This window comes from Syngnathus acus, chromosome 1 (assembly GCF_901709675.1).
Source record: "Syngnathus acus chromosome 1, fSynAcu1.2, whole genome shotgun sequence".
NCBI classification, from domain to species: Eukaryota; Metazoa; Chordata; class Actinopteri; order Syngnathiformes; family Syngnathidae; genus Syngnathus; species Syngnathus acus.
Window position 1 is genome coordinate 10,303,609 of NC_051087.1, and position 20,544 is coordinate 10,324,152.

Here is a 20,544-nt window from a genome sequence, read left to right on the forward strand (position 1 = left end):
ATATTTAAAAGTATATATTTTTGCACGTTCTGTTTAGGTAACATCCATCTGGACACACAATGGAAGTTTCACCATTTATCTGTCTCATTAGTTTGTACTTTTTTGCGTTACCTTTAAGTAATAGTATTTTAATAATATTTCTGAATATTTCCGCAATTATACAGTATTTGTTGTTGATGCCTTTTGTCGTTGTTGTAATAGAATTTTTTTTGCACATTGCTGTTGCAGTTTTTGGAAATCGTGAATATAATACAGATGGCACGTGTACTAGATGGTTTAAGAGTATGTCGTTCATTTATTTACTTTTAATAGGACGAAGCAAAAGAAAATGTTATCGAATAAAAAAAAAAATCAGTACGTTAGATGGCGCTACGACTACTTTCTTTTTCATGATGCTTAGCCAGAGAGAGAGAGAGATCGAGAGAGAGAGAGAGAGAGAGAGAGAGAGAGAGCGAGAGAGAGAGAGACATTATACTGACGTTGACCACAGACTCTCCTCCCCGGCTCTCGTTGTGTGAGCAAGTGTGACCCTGAAGGCTCACCGACTATTTCTCACGTTCTCACGAACTGTAGCTGGAATCGGAATACCAAAGGGACGAAAGGCTTTCGTTCGAACCAAGCCCACCTCGACCATGGGGGTGTTGCAGTGACGGCAGAGCGTCCTCCCAGCACTCAGCCGGCATCATCAGCTGTTGCGCCTGCAGAGTGTGGTGAGCAGCAGACCTGTCGAGAGCAAAGGCGGCGGCGAAGAACTATGCCACGGATGTTTAGCCGATAACCTTTAGTCACGAGTCAGTGGGAGAGCGGATGCGAGCAAAGACTACCAGCAACCCTCTGAGTATTTTCCGCCCTTTGTCGGTACCGGAGGCGCTGTGCCAATGGAGAAAGCGACTCCACCGCCCCAGCCTCAGGTGCAGCTGTCGATCGCCAAGACCGACAGTCCGGCGGACGACGTTTCTGGCTTGTCCGATGAAGACCTGTTTAAGTGGACCAAGGAGGACCTGGTGAGGCGTCTGAGACGCTCCGAGGCCGACAAGATGAGCGTGATTCTGGACCACGGAAATCTCATCCGAGAGGTCAATCGCAGCTTACAGTTGCACTTGAACGAGATCAGGGGACTGAAGGTGAGGGGGCGAGCATTTGGTGAGGGATGATCTCATGTAGCAGTAGCATATTGGAGCGCACCTGGGTGCGCGCACAGTAGTGGGCGTGATGGGCTGCAAACATTGGGTCAGACTCGAGGTTATCCTGAAGTTCATTGTGTGGGCCTGATGTGGTTCCTTACGCAGATGGCATGGAGCCTACAAATAGTGAACATTGGCAACAGGCCTACTCACTCTCTGGCTTGTCGGTAAAGTTTTATTTTATGTCTATTATAGTGAGGGCGGCATGGTGGTGGTTATTACATCCACAGTTGGAATTAGGGATCTGGCATTCTTTCTGTGCTTGTGAGCATTGTCTCTGGGTACTCCAGCTTCCTCCGACATTCCAAAAACATACCTGTTTGTTTCAGTGAAGATTCTAATTTGTCTTTAGGTGCGTGTGAATGGTAAGTGTGAATGGGATAGGCTCCATTTAATTTAAAAGCCTAACAGAAATAAGCAGTGTCAGAAATATTTTTATATATTATTTAATTTGATATATATATATATATATATATAATGTAATATATATTTATATACATATTATTATATTTAATTTCCAGATGTCTTGTAAAAAATGTGTGCATCCTTGTGCTTACACTGTGACAAAAGTGGCACAATGTTGACGTTGAAGCAGAAAGCCAGCCCGGTGTAGCATCACATGAAAATCGTTTGCCTTTCCAGGAGACCTTGTCACCTCCCCACCCGTTCAAGCTACCTAATTACAATGGAAAGAACTAGAGGCTATAGGAAAGCGAGAGAGTAGGAGAGGACGGATTGAGGAGGGTTAAATTGTTGCACAAAGAGGATTGAAGGGGAATCTTTGCTAGAGGTGAGAGGGTTAATTTTAAAAGTATAGCGCTAAGGTTAGATGTTGCCCATCCCAGTTTTAAATCAGAGCTTTCTGACGTACTGTATAATGAATGCCACACGGTGAGTCAGTGCATTGTCCGGGAAGACAGGAAGAATTAAGGTTTCATTTCAATGTCATTTCATTTTGCAGTGGTTAATATAACAAAGAGCCATGCAAGGGAATTACATTGGAAATCACTGTAGCACTCTGACAGTGAAAAATAATGTGCATCAAAGCACAAACACATTTATGACGTCTTCTGGCTCTTATTAGCATCAACAATGCTGCCAGTCCTTGGGCCGAAGGATCACGTCAATGAATCTGCCTTCCTCACGTGTTTCTATTTCTCCCTGTCAGGACATCAATCAGAAGCTGCAGGAAGACAACCGTGAACTGCGAGACTTGTGCTGCTTCCTGGATGATGATCGCCAAAAAGGAAAGCGTGTGTCCAGGGAGTGGCAGCGCCTGGGCCGATACAGCTCTAGCATCATGCGCAAAGAGGTGACCCTCTATCTCCAAAAACTCAAGGAATTAGAGCTTCGACAGGAGGAGGTCATCCGTGAGAACCTGGAGCTGAAAGAGCTCTGTCTCCTCCTGGATGAGGACAAAGGAATAGTTGGTGGAGGTGGGGGGACGGGTGGGAGTGTTGGAATGGGCGTGGGGTCTCGAAACTCCATAGACAGCCAGAACAGTTTACTGCTGGTTCCTGGGCAGGGTCTTCTAATGAGGGATGTTGGGGATGGGAGCAGCACCTCTAGTGCAGGGAGTGCTGACAGCTCAGATCACCATCAGCATAAGCAAACACACCTAGCTGTGGGAGTGAGCGGCCTTGGACATTCCAGGGAAAAAGGGAGTCCCGAGCTGGCCCATAAACCTAGATGTAGCAGCATCAGTGCCATAGGAGGAGGAATGACCGACAGGGAGGTGTCTAGCCCCGAGCATCCGGCCGGGCGCAACCGGAGTACAAGCCTGGAGTACCCGTACACTCTGCCCCAGCTCTGCCGACCACGTTGCGGCTCCATATCAGTGCCTGACCACAGCCGGGTCATGCGAGGCTTGAGCCCAGAGAAATACGGAAGGAACGTAGGACGGAGTAGTCCAGAGCAGCACCCAAAGCACTACAGCTCTGACCTTCTTTTAGGCCAGAGGCAGCACTACCTGGGCCAAGGTGGCAGCGGTGACCTCTATCAGAGGCACCACCGGAGCAGCATTAGCAGTACTGGTTGTGAAAGCCCTGAGCCTCGACATGCACATTTAGGGACGGCTGAGCACCTTGAAAAAAGTTGTATAGTCCAAGGGGGCAGTCCTGAGACTCATAGGCACCAATACAGTCTGAGTCCCGACCATGGGAAATTTGGCAGCCCGATTCGAGACGCGCAGAGGAGGTCGGGCGGAGACGAGCTGTCGCCACATCATCGGAGCATCTATAACGGGATGAACGGTACGTTTTTATGCGTGTGAATGAATCCTTTGAATATCATGTAACGCATTGTCATTTTGTTGTACAACCTCACAAATGCTGTGTCAGTCTGATTAGCAGATTATGTTGACGGGAGCTCGACATAAGTAAAAAATCCAAGTGGAATTCCTGAAGTTAATTTAATAATGAACACATGATTGAACAGTTTAACACATGAACCCTGGTGCAGAAGTGTGACTTAGGGGCAGATTTGTTTTTGTGAAAGAGGCCTAATGTTAGAATTACACAAACCACAAACATGCTGCAATTTAAGGCTATCAGATTGTGTGATGAATAACAAAAATAGCCTAGCAAATTGGCCACTGTTAAAATACCCCACAGCGGCTTGTAATCATTTCTGGAGTCCGGGGGAAAAAAAAAGGTGCTGAGTGGCACAGAACTGGCCGACACTAAAGGTTGTCTCAAGGTGAAATGTGTGCTGCAGAGAACATATGAACTGCCCAACCAAATCAAGACAGAATTTCATGGAAGATGATTTGTATGAACATAATTGTACTTCTTTTGTATTTCACTATGACACTTTAACTTGCACAGTGGAAATATTGTTCTTTGGGGGGGGTGGGGGTGTGGGCAAGACCCATTTGGGTCTCAAAACTGTATTATAAATCATCTGCTGTTTCTACTGTCACTATTATAGCTATCTTATTTGAGTGCCCTGATGTTATAACATTCAAACATTAAATTGCTCTGTATTCATTCTGAAATATTTTGCATTAGAGATGATTGTCTGATACAGTTGTAAACATTTCTCCCCTAGTCATTTTGCAATCTCTTGGGATTGCAGCGGATTATTGTAAAGACACACATAACTTTTTATTTGGGTCATCTTTCTGTTTCTTCTTTTTGCTTGTGGCCGAAGTGCACACCGTAATGCTTTATCGTGATACGTCATCTCATTCTTGAACGGTTGTGCTTACAAAGGGCGTTGCAGTATTACTTCTTAATTGTAAAATTGAAGTGCACGGGGCACTCTCTGGCTTTCTGGATTGGTGATTTGCCAAGTGGCAAAGCAGTTGAGAATCTAGCTCAGAGAGAAACAGCAAATACTGTTTATCCAGGTCCATATGGACTTCATTAAGCCTCCTAGCATGAGTTAGTCATTACAGTGGGACGAGTTGTGATAAAGTCATAATGTACTATGGCTATTGGTCAGTCGCTCTGGTGGCTTATCTACCAAGAGCATTGTCCCTCTGGGATTCCTCTGTCGCCACTGGCCTGACAAAGACACAGCAGTAGACCATAATAATTTTTTTGTCTGTGACATACAGCCCTTACTAAAAAAAAAAAGAAAACCTCTGAAAAACGATGATGAATGAACTACCCCAGTTAACACTCCATAGTTAGTTTTTAGGTGAAAACTTGAAGCAACAGTTCAAGTGAAAATAAATACTTTGAAAGGGAAATTTGAAAATAAATAAATAAAGGGTCGTCTATTAAATATTGCCGTGTCCATGTCCGTGTGTGTCATCCCCTGACCCACTCTTGCATGTTCTTTTTTTGGATGAAGGAATTTAATTCCTATGATGTTGTAGTACATTCCACTTTCTGGGATTATCCCGTAAGCTCTTTGCACAGTATTATTTCAATTTTTATGAACTTGTGTGTGCGTGCTTGTGTTTGTGACATGGCTGTTTCTCTAGCTGTGTTGTTGTTGTTGACAAATAAAAGTCTCATGTTCATGTGGCACTCAACAAGGCACAAATTTAAGCCTTTTAAATTCGGGACAAAAACAACACTCTGACCTCTGCTCTGCTGATACATCTTCTGTGAGGTGTATCACACATTATTTTTTATCTATTTTTTGCCATAAAAATAATGGAATTCCCCCCAAAAGCACTAAAAACACCACTTATGCTGAGTAAACATGAAGGATTATCCTGCTCTCTCATTGGAACACAAGAGACACTCGATTAATGAGGCTTCTGAGGATTTGAGAATTACTAAAGAAGTACGTATTAAAAAAAGTGCAGGTCCTTAAGTCAGGAATCACAAAATCAATGTGCACTAAATAACATGAACATGTGAACGTGTGATATTAGAACATAAGAAACAAGCCTCACTATAAAAGTATCAAATTTTGTATTTTAAATTATTATTATTATTACTATTAGAACATAATGCGTCTCACTATAAAAGTATAAAATATTGTACTTTAAATTATTATTCACCGTATAAATAATCATCACTAACTATGCCAAAAGGTTTTATCTTTTAACCGCAGAGGGTCTCTTTCACAAGTGAAGAGACTTAATCATGTTTTCTGCTTCAGCAATCACAAGTTCCACATTATCTTAAACTGTTGAGATGATCAGTGGAGAAAGAAAGAAAAAAAAAAGAACCGTGTGTATGAAAGAAATTGGAACAAACCCCTGCCTTTTGTGAGGCAGTGAGTGCTGATAGGATGCACAAATGAGTTTGAAGGATATTATTCAGTTAGACCAAATTAAGAAATGTAACATGACTGGAATTTGTAATGATCTATATTTTGCAGGCCTTTTTTTTGTTTTATCACTTATTTGATCATTTAAAGTTATTTGCCCCAATGGAGTACTATTTACAGTTGTTGGCTCTTTGTAAAAGATACTACTAAGCTTTAAGTGAGCTCAGTTATGAGTCAGCCCAGGAATGGGCGTATGTGGGAATTGTGCTTCCCACCCCCAAAAAAATAATAATTTTCTGCGCTCATCAGTCACATTGAGTCAAAAATGTTTCCTTTGTGCTTCATAGACAGTTCATTTTTGTGACAGTCTTTCGAGCAATAAAATTAATCTGTTTCTTGTAATTAAAAGGCCCTGACATGAAACTTTTGATTTTTTCTGGTTTTTGATCATAAATATGCATCCCTAAGCCTGACTAAGTCTCTAAAGTTGTGAGAATGACCCATGTTTGCCTTGCCTGTTTGTGTCAACACAGCTCAAACAGCACTCTCAAATGGGCTGTTGTAGCGGATCGGTTTGTGATGTCACTAACCCCGCCTCTTTCGGTTTGTGATGCCACTAACTCCACCTGCACTTTACTCTCATAATTTTTGCCAAAGTTTCTATAGGAACAGCCTCTTCTCCCTACACCTGAGCCACTGAAAGGCTGATGGTTGGACTTTCTTTATACAACAAATATGTCTAAACCACTCCCGAAACTTGTGTTAGTTTGTGGCAAACATAGTACCGACGACTGCTTGAGCAATTTGGGAAATTTTGTGAAAAAAAACCCCAAGTTTTAATAGAATACTAGGGCGCCCAAAGTATGGTTGTTATCGTTGCTGCAAAGCCCATGTCGGGCTCCTTTAACACTGCTAATTCCCGTATGTTTGTTAGTGAGCAGGATTATGCAAAGGCATAGGGCAACAGATATTCAGGATTTTTTCTTCTTCACATTTATGTTAAAAAAAGCGAATTTATTGGTGATTTTTAATTATTTTTTTAAATAAACTGTTCTAACAGAATTTCCCTTCTGGGGATCAATAGCTTTTCATTTTATTATCCATATTATGAATGCTGTGCCTTGACGACATTATACGCTATTGCAGTATTAGTTTAACCTTGTCAAATGTGCTGTAAAATGCAATGACTGCTTTTGGTCTTAGTTAAAATTCAACCTTTTAGCTTTAAGATTTCTCTCCTTGTTCTTTTTCTGTCTTCTTTCCATCGTAATCGGTTTGCCATGTTAAAAACAGCTGTTGGACAGAGATTTTTTTTACAATTATTGCAAATTATTACAAAGCACTCTTTCTGGAGGATGTACTGATTGGCAGGCTGAGGCAGGGAAAGAGGATTGAATATGAATTTGAGTGGATTACTGGCTACCCCCTCCCCACCCCTCCCGTCCATCTTTCCGCCTTCTTCACTATCTCTTTCCTCTTCCTACTCCACTCTGTCCACTTCCTCTCCAAGATAAATTCTGGAGTGTCACATCCTTAGCGACTCATGAAGAAACCCAAATGTTTGTCACAGCTGCTCGTATAAAAGGATTTATGGAAACATTTGGCTGCTGTAACTCTAATGGATTAGTATTATTAGCAGAAAGCCTCATCTACTATGTCAGCCTTGCGGTTCACGATGCTTTGAATTTGCAACAGTAGTATGATATTGTTTAGATTGTTTAATCAGGCATATAAAGTTGTGTTTTTATTGCCCATGGTTCTTTTTAAAACATATCCACACAGTCTGCTGCAGGTTATTTCCCTTTTAAATTCAATGCGTACTCCCTTTGCATGCAGTAAAGACAGAGCTTAGCTTCTCAAGGTGGATGTCTATCTAAATGTTACTTTTAACAGCTACCTTGGCATTTGAATTTGTAACCACACCGGAGATGAATTATCCCCAACAACCTTGCCCGTGTGCCATTAAAGCAACCATTAGCCAAGGAGTGCATGATTAGGCATTTTGTTAACTACTTTGGATGCAGATCATTGTCATTTTGAATCGAGATGCAGCTAGCTTCGTCTCCGTAATGCGCTTCCTGGATGGTACCACCGGTGTTACACTGCTAGTAAATACAAATTCCAGACAGCAGCAGTGGCAACTGCGATCAAAGCGTTAAAAGCCTCATAGCAAGAAAGCAATTTTTTTTTGTTAATCATGGAGGACAGTCAGAACATTATGTTTTCCATTCAAGAACTTAAAAATAAATACATTGAGACTGGCTGTTGGCAGCACAGTGTCAGAGCATCCCATTGGACTGTAAAGATTTGATGGGTGTCGAGAATAAATTCGAAAAGAAACAATCCATTCATAATTCATGCCCTCATTAAGAATAGAATGATTCTTCCAAATATTCTGGCTATTGGAGTAGCTGTTAGTGTCAGCGAGCAGGCACCTTTTCGTGTACTAGCATCACTCCAGCACAAACCCCTGAGGTATGTGGCAACTGTTCCACAGTAACCCCAGTCATCCGGTAGACACGCAAACCCAGTGGACTGGAGAAGGGTCTTTGTCCTTTTGAGATAGCGCCATTGGGGATATGGCTCAGTGAGCTGAAAGGAAATTAGCTCGCGAGGCCAGGTAATTAACTGGAAGTTTAGACATAGCCGTCATTTAGTAGGGGCACGACTGGGCTGGAGGCAAACTGTCTGTCTGTCCTAACATCACCAGCAGTACCCTTGTTTGTGTGTGTGCCACGTTTAGTTGAGGTGAAGTTGAGTGCCTTCTTGAGAGCTGTCACTCTAGAGCAGGGGTGTCAAACTCATTTTTTTGGCGGGCCGCATTGTAGTCATAGCTTCTTTCGGAGTGCCATTATGACAGTCAACCCAAATAAATGTATGAGCACCTCATATTATATACAGTAAAAGCTACAAAACAAACTGACAAATAACTCGTTTTCAAATCAGACGAGTAAAAACTGGTCAAATATTTAAAAAAAAGATATTATTAAAAGTGAAGACAATTTGCAATTCTAGTAATGACACACGAATTTGATGCACAACATAAAATGATGTGGCGGGCCGTATCTGACCCCCGGGCCTTGTGTTTGACAAATGTGCTCTAGAGGTATCAGATGATAAGATTCAGTGAAGGAAAAGTGGAACTGCAAAGTTGAGCGCTAATTTCATTCTGCACAGTATGTTGATTTTCAGCACCTTTTCCAGCTTTTAATTTTAATCTAGACTTGTTTTTGATTTTCTTGAGATACAAACATAAACACTCAACTGTTCCTCCAGCTATATGACCTGTCTTCATCAATAACATGGAGGGTGAATTGCATTCATGGAGAGGCCAGGTGACCTTAGACCCAACCACGGACACCCATATGGCACCCATATAGACAAAAAAAAAACATTTACAACTAAGGCAGTGGTTCTTGTATTTGTGAAACTTCAATTCATTGTTATGTAGCCAAGTGCATTTAGACATTAATACTAGAACAATGCAGTAGGAGTACAAACTCTTCACCTTCCCCATGGCATGGCCTGAATCATGGTTTATTCATTAACAGAGTTGTCTGTTGCTCACATATTAAAATGAAAATAAATAAATGAATAAAGCACTAGTTTATCTAGCCAATGTCTGGTTAAATATTTCACCTCTGTCAATATAACAGACAACATAGCCTGTGTTAAACTTAGTGGTTAATGTAAATCTTGAAAACACACAATATTGGCACATTTGCTTTTGTGACTCATATCGCAATAAATCTCGCAAAGTATTTACCGTAATTTTCGGACTATAAGTCGCGTTGTTTTTCATAGTTTGGGTGGGGGGGCGACTTATACTCAGGAGCGATTTATATACATATATATGGGTTTTTTTTCACTTTTTTGGGCATTTTATGGCTGGTGCGACTTATACTCCGGTGCGACTTATAGTCCGAAAATTACGGTAGTTTTAGTGTCCACCTTGCTTCAGCTGTTTTGTTAGAGTATACTTGCAGAGCACACATCACAACAAATTGCTGATGTTATTCCACTCGTTGAAACACTAAACAGCAATTGAAAAGGCTTAGAAAATACAGAATTGTGCTATATTCAAATCATAAGAGTTAACAGTTGCAAGAGAATGGGTTGTTTTTTTGAAATGTGTCTATGTTTGCTTGCTCCCTTAAAAACACAAAGGACTGCACACGCATAACACACACAATGTTCTCAGGCTTGATCAGCCAACGGGGCTCCAATTATCCAGCTCTACTTCAGTGAGCTTCATGCTCTTAACTCTCTACAGTCTATTTCTACTTCACTGAGAGACAGAACAGAAGAGTAAACATTATTATAACGGATAATGTTCTTTTATTTTGCTATGATGATTTTTTTTCTATTTTGTTGATTCAACATAAGGTTTCACTTAGTTTTTTCAACAATTGACTAAATATTACAACAATACAATAAACTACAATTTCTCTAATTTAAACTTTGCACTATATCAGTAAGGATATATATTAATCCCATAGAGCTTTTTAAGATATTAATCTTATTTGTAGAAATGCCATGCCCTCAATATCATTTGCATGAACTCCGTAGCTTTCAGTTCCTCACATGGCTCCTTCAAAAAATTAATTGCCCTGACTTGCAGTATGGGGCCGCTTAATTGGGCTGATTTAGCACCGTTCTGTTGTGCAGCAGTCCCCAATCTTTTTTGCACCGAGTGCTGCTTTCACATAAGGACATATTTCGACAGACTGTTCAAGCCGCTGCTCAGTGATGCCCGCGAAGCCTGCCCTCTTGTTGACGGCCTCTCCACGTTTACCCAGCGCCTGTGAGTGTTGCTGTTTGCAGAGGGCCTTTCTCGTGTGACTCATGCTGGACTGTGGGCAAGCCAGCCAAGTCAAGCCAATCACAAAAATGATTGTCCATACTATGCAATGTGTTGCGAGGGCCAATTTCGAAATAAAAGTAAAGCTATACTGCACATGGACAATCAATTACATGCAGAGGCAAGAGGGGGCCTGCCCTCCTCAAATAAATGTTGTGCCCCCTCAACCTGAATCCCCCTTTGGTCCGGTGATGGGTCTGCTCACCAGCAATGGGTGTGGCGGCTGGCTTGACTTTTCAACCAAAGGCTGTCCCGACCACAGTCAAGCTGACTGGGCTGCATTATGCTAGGTATGTAAATGTGCAGTGACAGAGTCAAATCTGCTGTGCAAATATTTCCAGCTCATGTGCACCTACACATATGTGCATCAATAAATAAACAATATGCCTCCATAATTATAACATATTGCTGAACAGGATAAGCGGTGGAGAAAATGTATTCAAATGCAAGTTATTCTTTGAGACATTAATGAGCACATATTGTAGAAGTGACTTAATTTATACAGATTGCAACGTTTCAATTTCTGTATGTGTTTTGGTGACTTTAAAGTCTCAATATTATACATTCGGGAATTGTTCTCCATGGCCAAGATCTGCCTAAGAATGCCTAAGCTAAGTATCTCTCGTACCAGCCAGGCAGTACACCAGACTGACTGACAGATTGCTGGACTGACTGACGTCTAGTCAAACGCAAGGTCACTGATCCATCCTGCATCTCCATGGGCTTTCCTGTCCGGCCTGCCTGAATAATTTATGCGGTACCTTTTCAGAGATCTGAGAAGAGTGGTCATGTGAAATTACCTTGCATTGATCCTGTAAATTGAGAGAATAGCTGAGAGTACGGGTGACAGATAAAAGAGGATTGAGAGATGAGTGGCGCATAGTAGACCTGCTTCATGTGTTTACTGACTTGATGTAGACGTCAATAACAACTTGATGTCCCAGTTTGACAAACCATTTTCATACGTCAGTCCCCATTCAGTCATCACCTCTTCTCATTCATCTCATTCTTTTTGATCAAACGATAAAAGTCCTTTTTTTTTCGGGTGAATGCCTCTGATGAATTGCTAAATTATAGCGTAGGCTAATACACTATGATCCTTGACTACCAAGTAAACAGTAAGTCACCTTCCAAGTTAATCCCGTGTATCTTTTTGTAGAGGAATTTAGAGGGCTATGCTGAGAGGGAGCTTAAGCTTCGTATTATTCTGGGGTAATCATGTTATCTATACACTTGGGCTCTGACCGACACTGAAACCCTTTCCCTTGACACATCTGTCACATCCCATTAAATCTAATTTTGCCATTGACACCCTGCCCAAAGCTGAATCCACTTGAGGTTGTTTAAGAAAATAAATCATTTGTACTAACTCTCCTTGCCCATATATGTTGGTTGATAAAAGGCATTGTTTGGTTGAAAGGGATTCGAAGTGTGTAGCTAGTTTGTGTCACAAGGATTTCTCAAAAGATAGCAGATTTCAATCTTGTGACGTGCAAAATCATTTTTAGCCAATGTTCCTCCAAATCAAGTCTGAAGCTGCATTCCAGGAAAATAGGAAATCCAATTTATCCCATTCAGACTGTACCAGATACAGTGGCAGGTAAAAAAACAATAACACGCGGTCTGCCAAATCCCCAAACATGCAAGAGGAGGCTTGCACCAGCACGAAAATTAAGATGCAGCAGTTTTTTTTTTTTTGTCCAACCACATGTGCGCTGGTTACAAAAATAGAACCCTTGACCAATTTTCATAAAACTATAGTGAGGTGGGAATGTTTTGGGATGGTTCCGACTGATGGTGCACATTTGAGTTAATCTTTGACTCGCTCACTCACACAAGCACCAATTTTTTATTATTTTTTGTTCACAATATGATTTATTATATGAGTACATAATTTTTGTGTTTTGTTGTTTATTTTGTAAGAAGTCTTCCACTTCACTTTTTTTTGTCCAACACTAAACATCAGTTTAGGAACATTTTGATAACTCTACATTTACTTATTAATTTCTAAACACACCATCTGCTCTGATCACATAATAAATCTTGAACACCTGCATTTATTTTTCTTTATGTAATGATTCCATAAATCAAATAAGGAAAAATAGAAGCATTGATGTATGCTGATGTCTCCCATCATTCATAAGCTTTAGTCATTCATAGTAAGTGCATTGATGTCATTGTTGGGATTGCTTTATTGATCTACCAGACCACCTCAGCCATAGATCTACTCTGCAATATGCATCATACCAAAACAGAACACACCCATTTAATGTACCTACAGTAGATTCTGCCTCACATGTGTGGGGGTATGTGCTAGGATGAAGCATGTCGATGTGTGCACACGCCTTTCGAACCAGATTTAAATTTATTGTATTACCGTATTTTCCGGACTATAAGGCGCACCGGACTATAAGGCGCACGTTCAATGAATGGCCCATTTTGAAACTTTGTCCTTATATAAGGCGCACCGGACTATAAGGCGCACCATTAATGCATCATGTCAGATTTTTAATCCAAATCAAATCATTCTCCATTTTATCTTTTTTATTTCAACCTCAGACGCAACAAATTACTTTATAATCACAAAATAATGATCCATAGTCTTTTTGATTCATGATTCATAGTCTTCGGCGGGCCACTTATGATTGATTTCATGACACAATGCTTCGGGCCAGTTTAAATTTAGGAATTTGGTCCATATATAAGGCGCACTGGACTATTAGGCGCACTGTCGGCTTTTGAGAAAGTTTTAGGTTTTTAGGTGCGGCTTATAGTCCGGAAAATACGGTAATTTCAATATTGAATCTCGTTTTATTTTGTGTCTGTATGTATTAATTTTCTGTGAATGAACAATGGTGTACGCTACACAAATAAAGCCATCTTGCCTCGTCCTAAAATCGCTCCTCTGTCCAAATGTAAATACCTGCAGGCCACTGACCTTTTCTTCGCCCCTGCGAAGATCAACAGACGGATGGAAAGGTTAAGTTAGGGGTATTGAAGGTGGCTTGAGGAATCTTTAGCAAACTATGCCGTCACAAGAGTGCAATGAATCTTTAATGGGAGATGTTAGTGAACCAAGGAGTGTGATGAAAACATGATTAAAGACTCACACAGAGATCAAGAGCGAGAGAGAGCAAGAATTTAACATAATGTTTTCTGAAGGGCAACCAACGGCAAAGAGGGACTTGAAAAAGTTTGGACCCATATTTGGGGTCAGAGCCTGGAAATATTTTCCGTGGTGGCCAGGGTGCGAGCAGGGGTGATTTGGGGGTGACACATCCTGCATAATGTATGAAACAGTATGACATTAGGAAATAATTAATACATCTATACTCAATAACTTCACATTGTTTATAATTTAAGCAAGTGTGAAAATAATTACATACACATTCAATGTAGTATCACTTACTTGCAATTGAGGCTACAAGCTTACCAAGTTGAGTACAAGATTCCCAACCTTCTGTATTACTTCACTTCTGAAAGTAGACTTTTAGTTAAGCAACACTATTTTCGTTCTGAGAGCAAGTTCAGCATATTGTGCGCATGGCTGGAGTTTTCTTTCTTTTGGTATATGCGTCAACTTTCATGCAGAGCAGACGTGAAACTGTTAACGAAAACAGGGCCCTCAGTGGTTTGTGTACTGGTGAAAGACTTCCATGATGTTTTGCGGCTCTTGAGATCCAATTCACCCATCAAATATTAAATGAACAATGGTTGCCAATTGTGACCCTGAATAATGTCACTTATCATGATCGGCAAAATGATCAAATATGAATTGTCAAGTGAGGCAGGACATCGTAAATAATATGCCAACCTTATATTAGCTGTGCACGTTGACTTATTTTTATTGCAATTTCCGTTTCCTGCATAGAGTGCATTCAAGTACATCCCAGACTTCCTGTTCCACATGGATACATTATTACTAACAGGATATCTGATTGCAACCTCAAACTGAGATGGTATTTGTGTGTGTGTCTGTGTGTGTGTGTGTGTGTGTGTGTGTGTGTGTGTGTGTGTGTGTGTGTGTGCGCGCGTGCTCATCGATTTTGAGGATGCACTTCAGTATTTGCTCCCTGAAATCCGGAACTGTAAATGTCGTACTACCACCTTAAATCTTTTAATAGCTATTTTAGAAATTCAGTTTGTGCACAAAATTTAAAAAATCCAATGCGATTGCAGACAGAATTAGTTGCTTTGAACTAATACATTTTAATCATCTCCCAGTTTGAGCCGAAATGCTTAAACATCAAAGAGTTGTGTTCTTGTCAAAACAGCAAAGAAAGGTATTCCCTTAAAGGACATTCCAGTTGGTGCATTCAGGTTTCATGTTGTAATTATATCTGTCATGTTCTATAACAAACAAACGCGTCAAAAGTACATCCCTTTACACTCTGCTGAAAACTGGTGGCCCAACATCTCTGCATTTTATTTATGAGGTATTTTGCTTTTTATGGCACTTCAAACATGCCATATATAAATCATGAGATTAATGAGGCGTTACTCCCATGTCAAAGAAACATTCATGAACCTATTTTTTTTCTTCCGTCACTTCTCCCCTCTTGTTCCCTCTGCTGTCTTCTTCCCCTTTTCTTTTGTCACAGCTTTGATATCAGCCGGCTGCTGCACCAACAACTGCAGAAATGTCAAGCTATGGGACAGGTAAGAACTTCCCTCTTTGTCCCCCCTTCTTGATAATGTCCTTTGCATGAATCAGAGAAGAAGAAGAATGGCAAATGAAGGTCACTTACTGTTCTTTTCCACAAGGGTCCATAATCCCGTAATTAGATGCCATTCCTTCAACTGGCTTTCTTCAAAACTATTCAGATTGAACTAAGGCCTTGTGGTGCTTTGCATTGACTTTGCCCGCTGTAAGTGGATCAAATGTCACCTTACTTTTAAAATAGGTTTTCTTCGTGATAATCTCTATGATAGGGTGTTCAAAATAACCTAGTTTATTTATTCCAAATTCTTTTTAACTAGGTATAATCACAGCAGGATGACATAGTTGGAGGTGACTATTTTATATTTTCAATCAGACCCCAGTGAGTGGCAGGGTTAGATGGCTGAGTTAATATTTAATGACTGCGAGACAATAAGGCATATTCTCCCTCAAAGGCTGAAAGGCCCCTCTGGCCCCTCCTATCTCACCAAAGCACCCACGCATGGCCATGTATAATTACAGACACACATTGCACACATTCCTTTTCTCTCACTTTATGCAATAGAACAAGCACATGATCCTGCATCCTTTGCATCTTGCTATAAAATATCAAGTACGGAAAAGAAGAATGTGTTCTTGAGGAGAAAAGATGATTTTTGAACTCACAAAAGCATCAAAATTGAAGCTAGCTGCAAGCTGTTCCTTAGCTCTGGTGCAGGCTGGAGCAGGAGGATCAGTCTCTGACAAACTAAAAAAAGAAACAAAATGCTTTTGCCATGCTATATATTCTTTTGCTTCTATTGATATCCAGTTCTTTATTTGTCTATTTTCCCTAAACTATCATTTATAAATCCACTGATATGGCAAGTCTTAAAGTAATGCCTTAAAAAAGTGTCACCACCAAAATCCTGCCATATGGTCTTAAAAAAAAAATCTTAAAATGATCTGACAAGAAGGTGGTTTGTCTTGATGTAAAAAAAGAACTTTGGAATCATTTCACATTGTGTTTTCCTCTATCTTGGTAGACTGGGCGTAAAAATGCCCCCCCCCCCCCCTTTATTGATGTTTCAACAGATGAAATCAATTGCTTGGCATGTTGCTGCTTACAGTACTGAAGAAAAGAGTTGAAATACACCGTAACATTCCGAGTGTTCGCTCAAAGTACCACGCAAGTGATTTATTTCATACAGTAGTTCTACTTGCCTAAATAACTTGCAGGTGTGAGTCCCATATGAAAGTTGCAAAATTTAGCAATGCATGAATATGGTATTTTGCTCCAAGTGAAAACATGGTTTTATTATACTAATTTTGATGCCTTAATTGGAATTTACATTCAGACCATGATGTACGCTACTCATAAGCAAAATACGAGAGGACCAAAGAATATGTGCATATAGTATCTCTTACATACTGTTACAACCATTCAAGTAACATATCTTTTTCAATTATTGTCCAGCTTTGATGCCTCATCTTGACCTCATTGTCACCAGCCTGGCTCCTTGGAAGCAAAAAGTGGTAGAGCCCTCTTGCGTCCACGTTCTTGATAGCTGCAAAGGATTCTGTCCAAGGCACCAGATGGTCTGATGTCCAGCCACGGCCTCATTCATGTCTACAGCGCCTGAAAACAGCCTGCCTTCATCTTCTCATCTCCACTACGCTTATTGAGCACTTTGGGGAGTTGTGTTTATAAAACTATGCTGCAGATAAAATGACTAGGATGGAGGTCTCTCCCTGCCAATCCAAGAGAGAAGTCAGAGAGATGCATGCATGCTGGGAGATTTGAATGACTCTGCTGTGTTATATACTGTGTTTAATGAGAATTTAGAAAGAAGTTGTACAGAAAGTGAAGATGTTCAAAATGGACTATTTTCCTGCAATATGAACATCACTGTGCCTGCACAACCTCCATGTGGTGGAGGATACAACCGCAGTGAATAAACAGAAAGCTCGTCCTATTGCAACACACGCTCTTTGGAAATGTTTTTTTTTTTTTTTTTGCCTCCATTTGTGTTTTGCTTTTGGGTTTGTTTTTTATTTTCATTCAAAATAAACAAGCATTAAATGTAAAACAAACCTTGTTGAGTAACCGCCAAATTGTGACAGCTTCATGATTAATTGTTTTTATAATTACAAAGCCTATTTTTATGTGCAAAATCGTCCTAAATTCTCAGACCAACAGGTTCGTGTGCGTGTTGCCTTCCATCTGTTTACAAACACAACTCATTGATGGAGAAGCACATCATTCACCATCCCATGTTCTTCTTTTCCCTTTACCTTAAACTTCGGAAGGTCTCTGATTCCATTGTCTCCCTTCTCCCTTTAACATTTTTTGAAAGTGTGGAATTAAGAGTTGTGTAATCTGATGTTCAGTTTAGCAATGTCTACCATCACCATTTTGTTCTTGTCGTTCTTGTTAAACCTAACGTGTTGGGGGGGGAAAACAAATCTAGATATTCAAGCAAAGACAACATATTTTCCTGTGTCTTAAACAAAGAAGATCATATAGCTGCTGGAAAAGTTGTAGTCGTATAAAATGCAAAGTCCAGGTGTCATTTTATTTTGTATTAACATCTCCGATAAAGCACCTAGATTGAAGCGAAGATGTTTTGTTTTTTTCTCTCTTTTTTATAAGAAAACAAAGTCCAAGTTATTGTAGATTATTGGATTAGTTTTCTATATATATATATATATATATCAATGTATATGAATATATTATGACCATTATTTTTGACTTCCAGGTATTAGAACTATATATCAAAATGTATAGGATATATATCAAATAATAAACAGATTTCTGTATTTAAATGTACATTTGTGCAATTCTTTCAGTTTGCCAGGATGCATAATTTGTGTGAATGCCAAGATATTCTTTTATTTTTATATATTTTTTATATATTTTAAATATTTTTACGAAATCCATATAAATCCAAAATGGGAATCCACATTACACAGAATATCTGAAGTTTAATTTCAGCTGTTTGAATGTACTTTATTACCCGTCGTGTTTCAATGTACGGTAAATATGATCTCATCATCTGAACCAGTTTGATCCTTCCAAGTGGAAAACAACACAGTCAGTCGGCCGGATTTCCTCTGAAATAATGGAACTCAAGCTCCCCTTCCTGTGTGGCTATCACCTTCCATTACATCCTGTCGAAACAATTGGCGCTTACCATCTGTATCCTGGGATATCTGATGCAAAGTTCATACACTGGCCACTTCATTAGGAGTATTGACAAAATATAATGCAATCCAAGAAAAAAACAGTAATGCCATCTTTTATAAGTGTGATTATTGCTGGAATGGAAAGTATGTACGTATAATGATAATAATCCTTAAAACAGAAGCTGGGGATGTTTATTTATTTAACTGCATTCAGAATGATTCTTTGAAGGAAGGGGCTTATGTGAGAGGAAGTCGTTTTGTGTTTAAGAGGAAGACACAATCCGGCAACAAATCGAGGAACAACTTTTAGAGCGAAGGGCCATTCATAGTCACTGTGTGTTCATTGGGAATTAGTAGGAGTGAGCAGGTATTTTTGTTGTTTTGTTGTTAATGATGTGGCCATTTTGCCTTAGAATGCAGCTTGCGATGTATAGCGAGGATTTTTTTCTTTTATGAATTAAGTCACTTGCTACATAACTATGCTGCTGTAAAAATAATAAGGCCATTGGTTTAAAAATTTAAGATTTAAATAGAGGACACATTGGGCCACACCGGTTACCAGAGCTGGAAGGAATTTTGTTTTTCCCAATGTGGAACTAATACTTTATTTAAAATTCATAAAAACTTAATTTATCATGAATTCATTTGCTTTGAAATGTGATATTTAACTTATTAAAACCTAAATCTGATCATATTATAACTTTTATGGTGTTTTGGGATTGTCACTAGTGTGGTGGAACCTATACAAACCCCAATTTCACTTAAGTTGGGGCATTTTGTGAAATGTATACAACAATGCAGGACAATGATTTGAAAATATTTTCTACCTAAATTCACTTCAATATTTTATAAAAACAAGATATTTGATATTCAAACTGATGAACGTGATTTTCTTTTCTCCATCATCTAGTGAGATTGACACACACTTTTTTGGGAATTTGGACCACAGCAAATATTATACGAATAAGTCTTGTTAATTTTTGTATTTCTTTTTTTTTTTTAATTATCTCATCAAAATTGTATTTAGTTGGATAAGCAATTGTCAGAACTGCGCTTTCTGCAATCATTTTGAATCCCTCCATGCGTAACTATACATAGAGCATTACAGGTATTTGTTTTGTGGATTTGCTGTGTTAAATGTGTGTAAGTGAGCAGCCAGCAGTGTGTTTGATTTTGGGTGTGTGTGCATGTATCGGCACTGATCCGCTTTGGTGCATTGCAGCATGTTTTGCATCACGAGGTCGCCGTCGTCGCTGAGCAGGGCATTCCTCCAAGGTCACAGCAGGTCAATCCTCCCCATCTGCATTGCCAGCCATTGCGAGGTTAAATCCTAAACACCCTCCCAAATCTCAACAGGACATCAGTAAGGCATAGAGTAAGAGGACAGTATAATCTGACTAGTCACAATTGTGTATGCACTCAGAAATAAGGCACATAATTGACAGGCATGACGACCAATATAGTGATGACATCCAACTCAATTGTGGAGTAAGTGACCAGTTTCCAAATCATAAGACAATAGGGATACTCAAATTCTCAGTTTCCTCTACTTGAGTGCAGTTGAACATACATGAAAACAAAAAAAAAGGAGAAATGGAGTACTTCTATTTAGCTGAGATAACATAGCAGACATACACCCCACCCTCGCCTCCGCAAATAACCCCCACCCAAACATGTCGGTATGAAAATTCACGAGATACTGCAAAGGGATAAGTCCTAACTTCAAGAGCGTAAACGAAACGCAGTCCAATACTTTTCAGTCATTGGGAAAAAAATCTGTATTCATAGATGATGATGGATGATCTGGGATCTGGGAATAAAGTACAATTTTTGCCATCATGTTTGAGCCAATAATCTGTCACTGTGATAGATGTATACAAAAGGGAATCTTGGGTGTGTGAACTCTACTTTCTACCTTTATTACTCACTGAAATGTGGTGAACAGCAGCTTTGAATTTGCGCCAGCATTTCTCCCTTTTTATGACACTGCAGGTACATAAGGT

General features: G+C 39.8%; 1 protein-coding gene across 1 annotated transcript; it reads left to right on the plus strand.

Annotated features, from left to right (window-relative positions):
- Window positions 1-465: 465 nt before the first annotated feature.
- On the plus strand, window positions 466-18,185 carry ccdc85al (coiled-coil domain containing 85A, like). The gene is made up of 4 exons (XM_037257589.1): window positions 466-1,124; window positions 2,353-3,436; window positions 15,318-15,375; window positions 16,833-18,185. Exons 1-4 carry the CDS (start codon window positions 879-881, stop codon window positions 16,849-16,851), a joined length of 1,407 nt encoding a protein of 468 aa, XP_037113484.1. The 5' UTR covers window positions 466-878; the 3' UTR covers window positions 16,852-18,185.
- The last annotated feature ends 2,359 nt before the right edge of the window (window positions 18,186-20,544 follow it).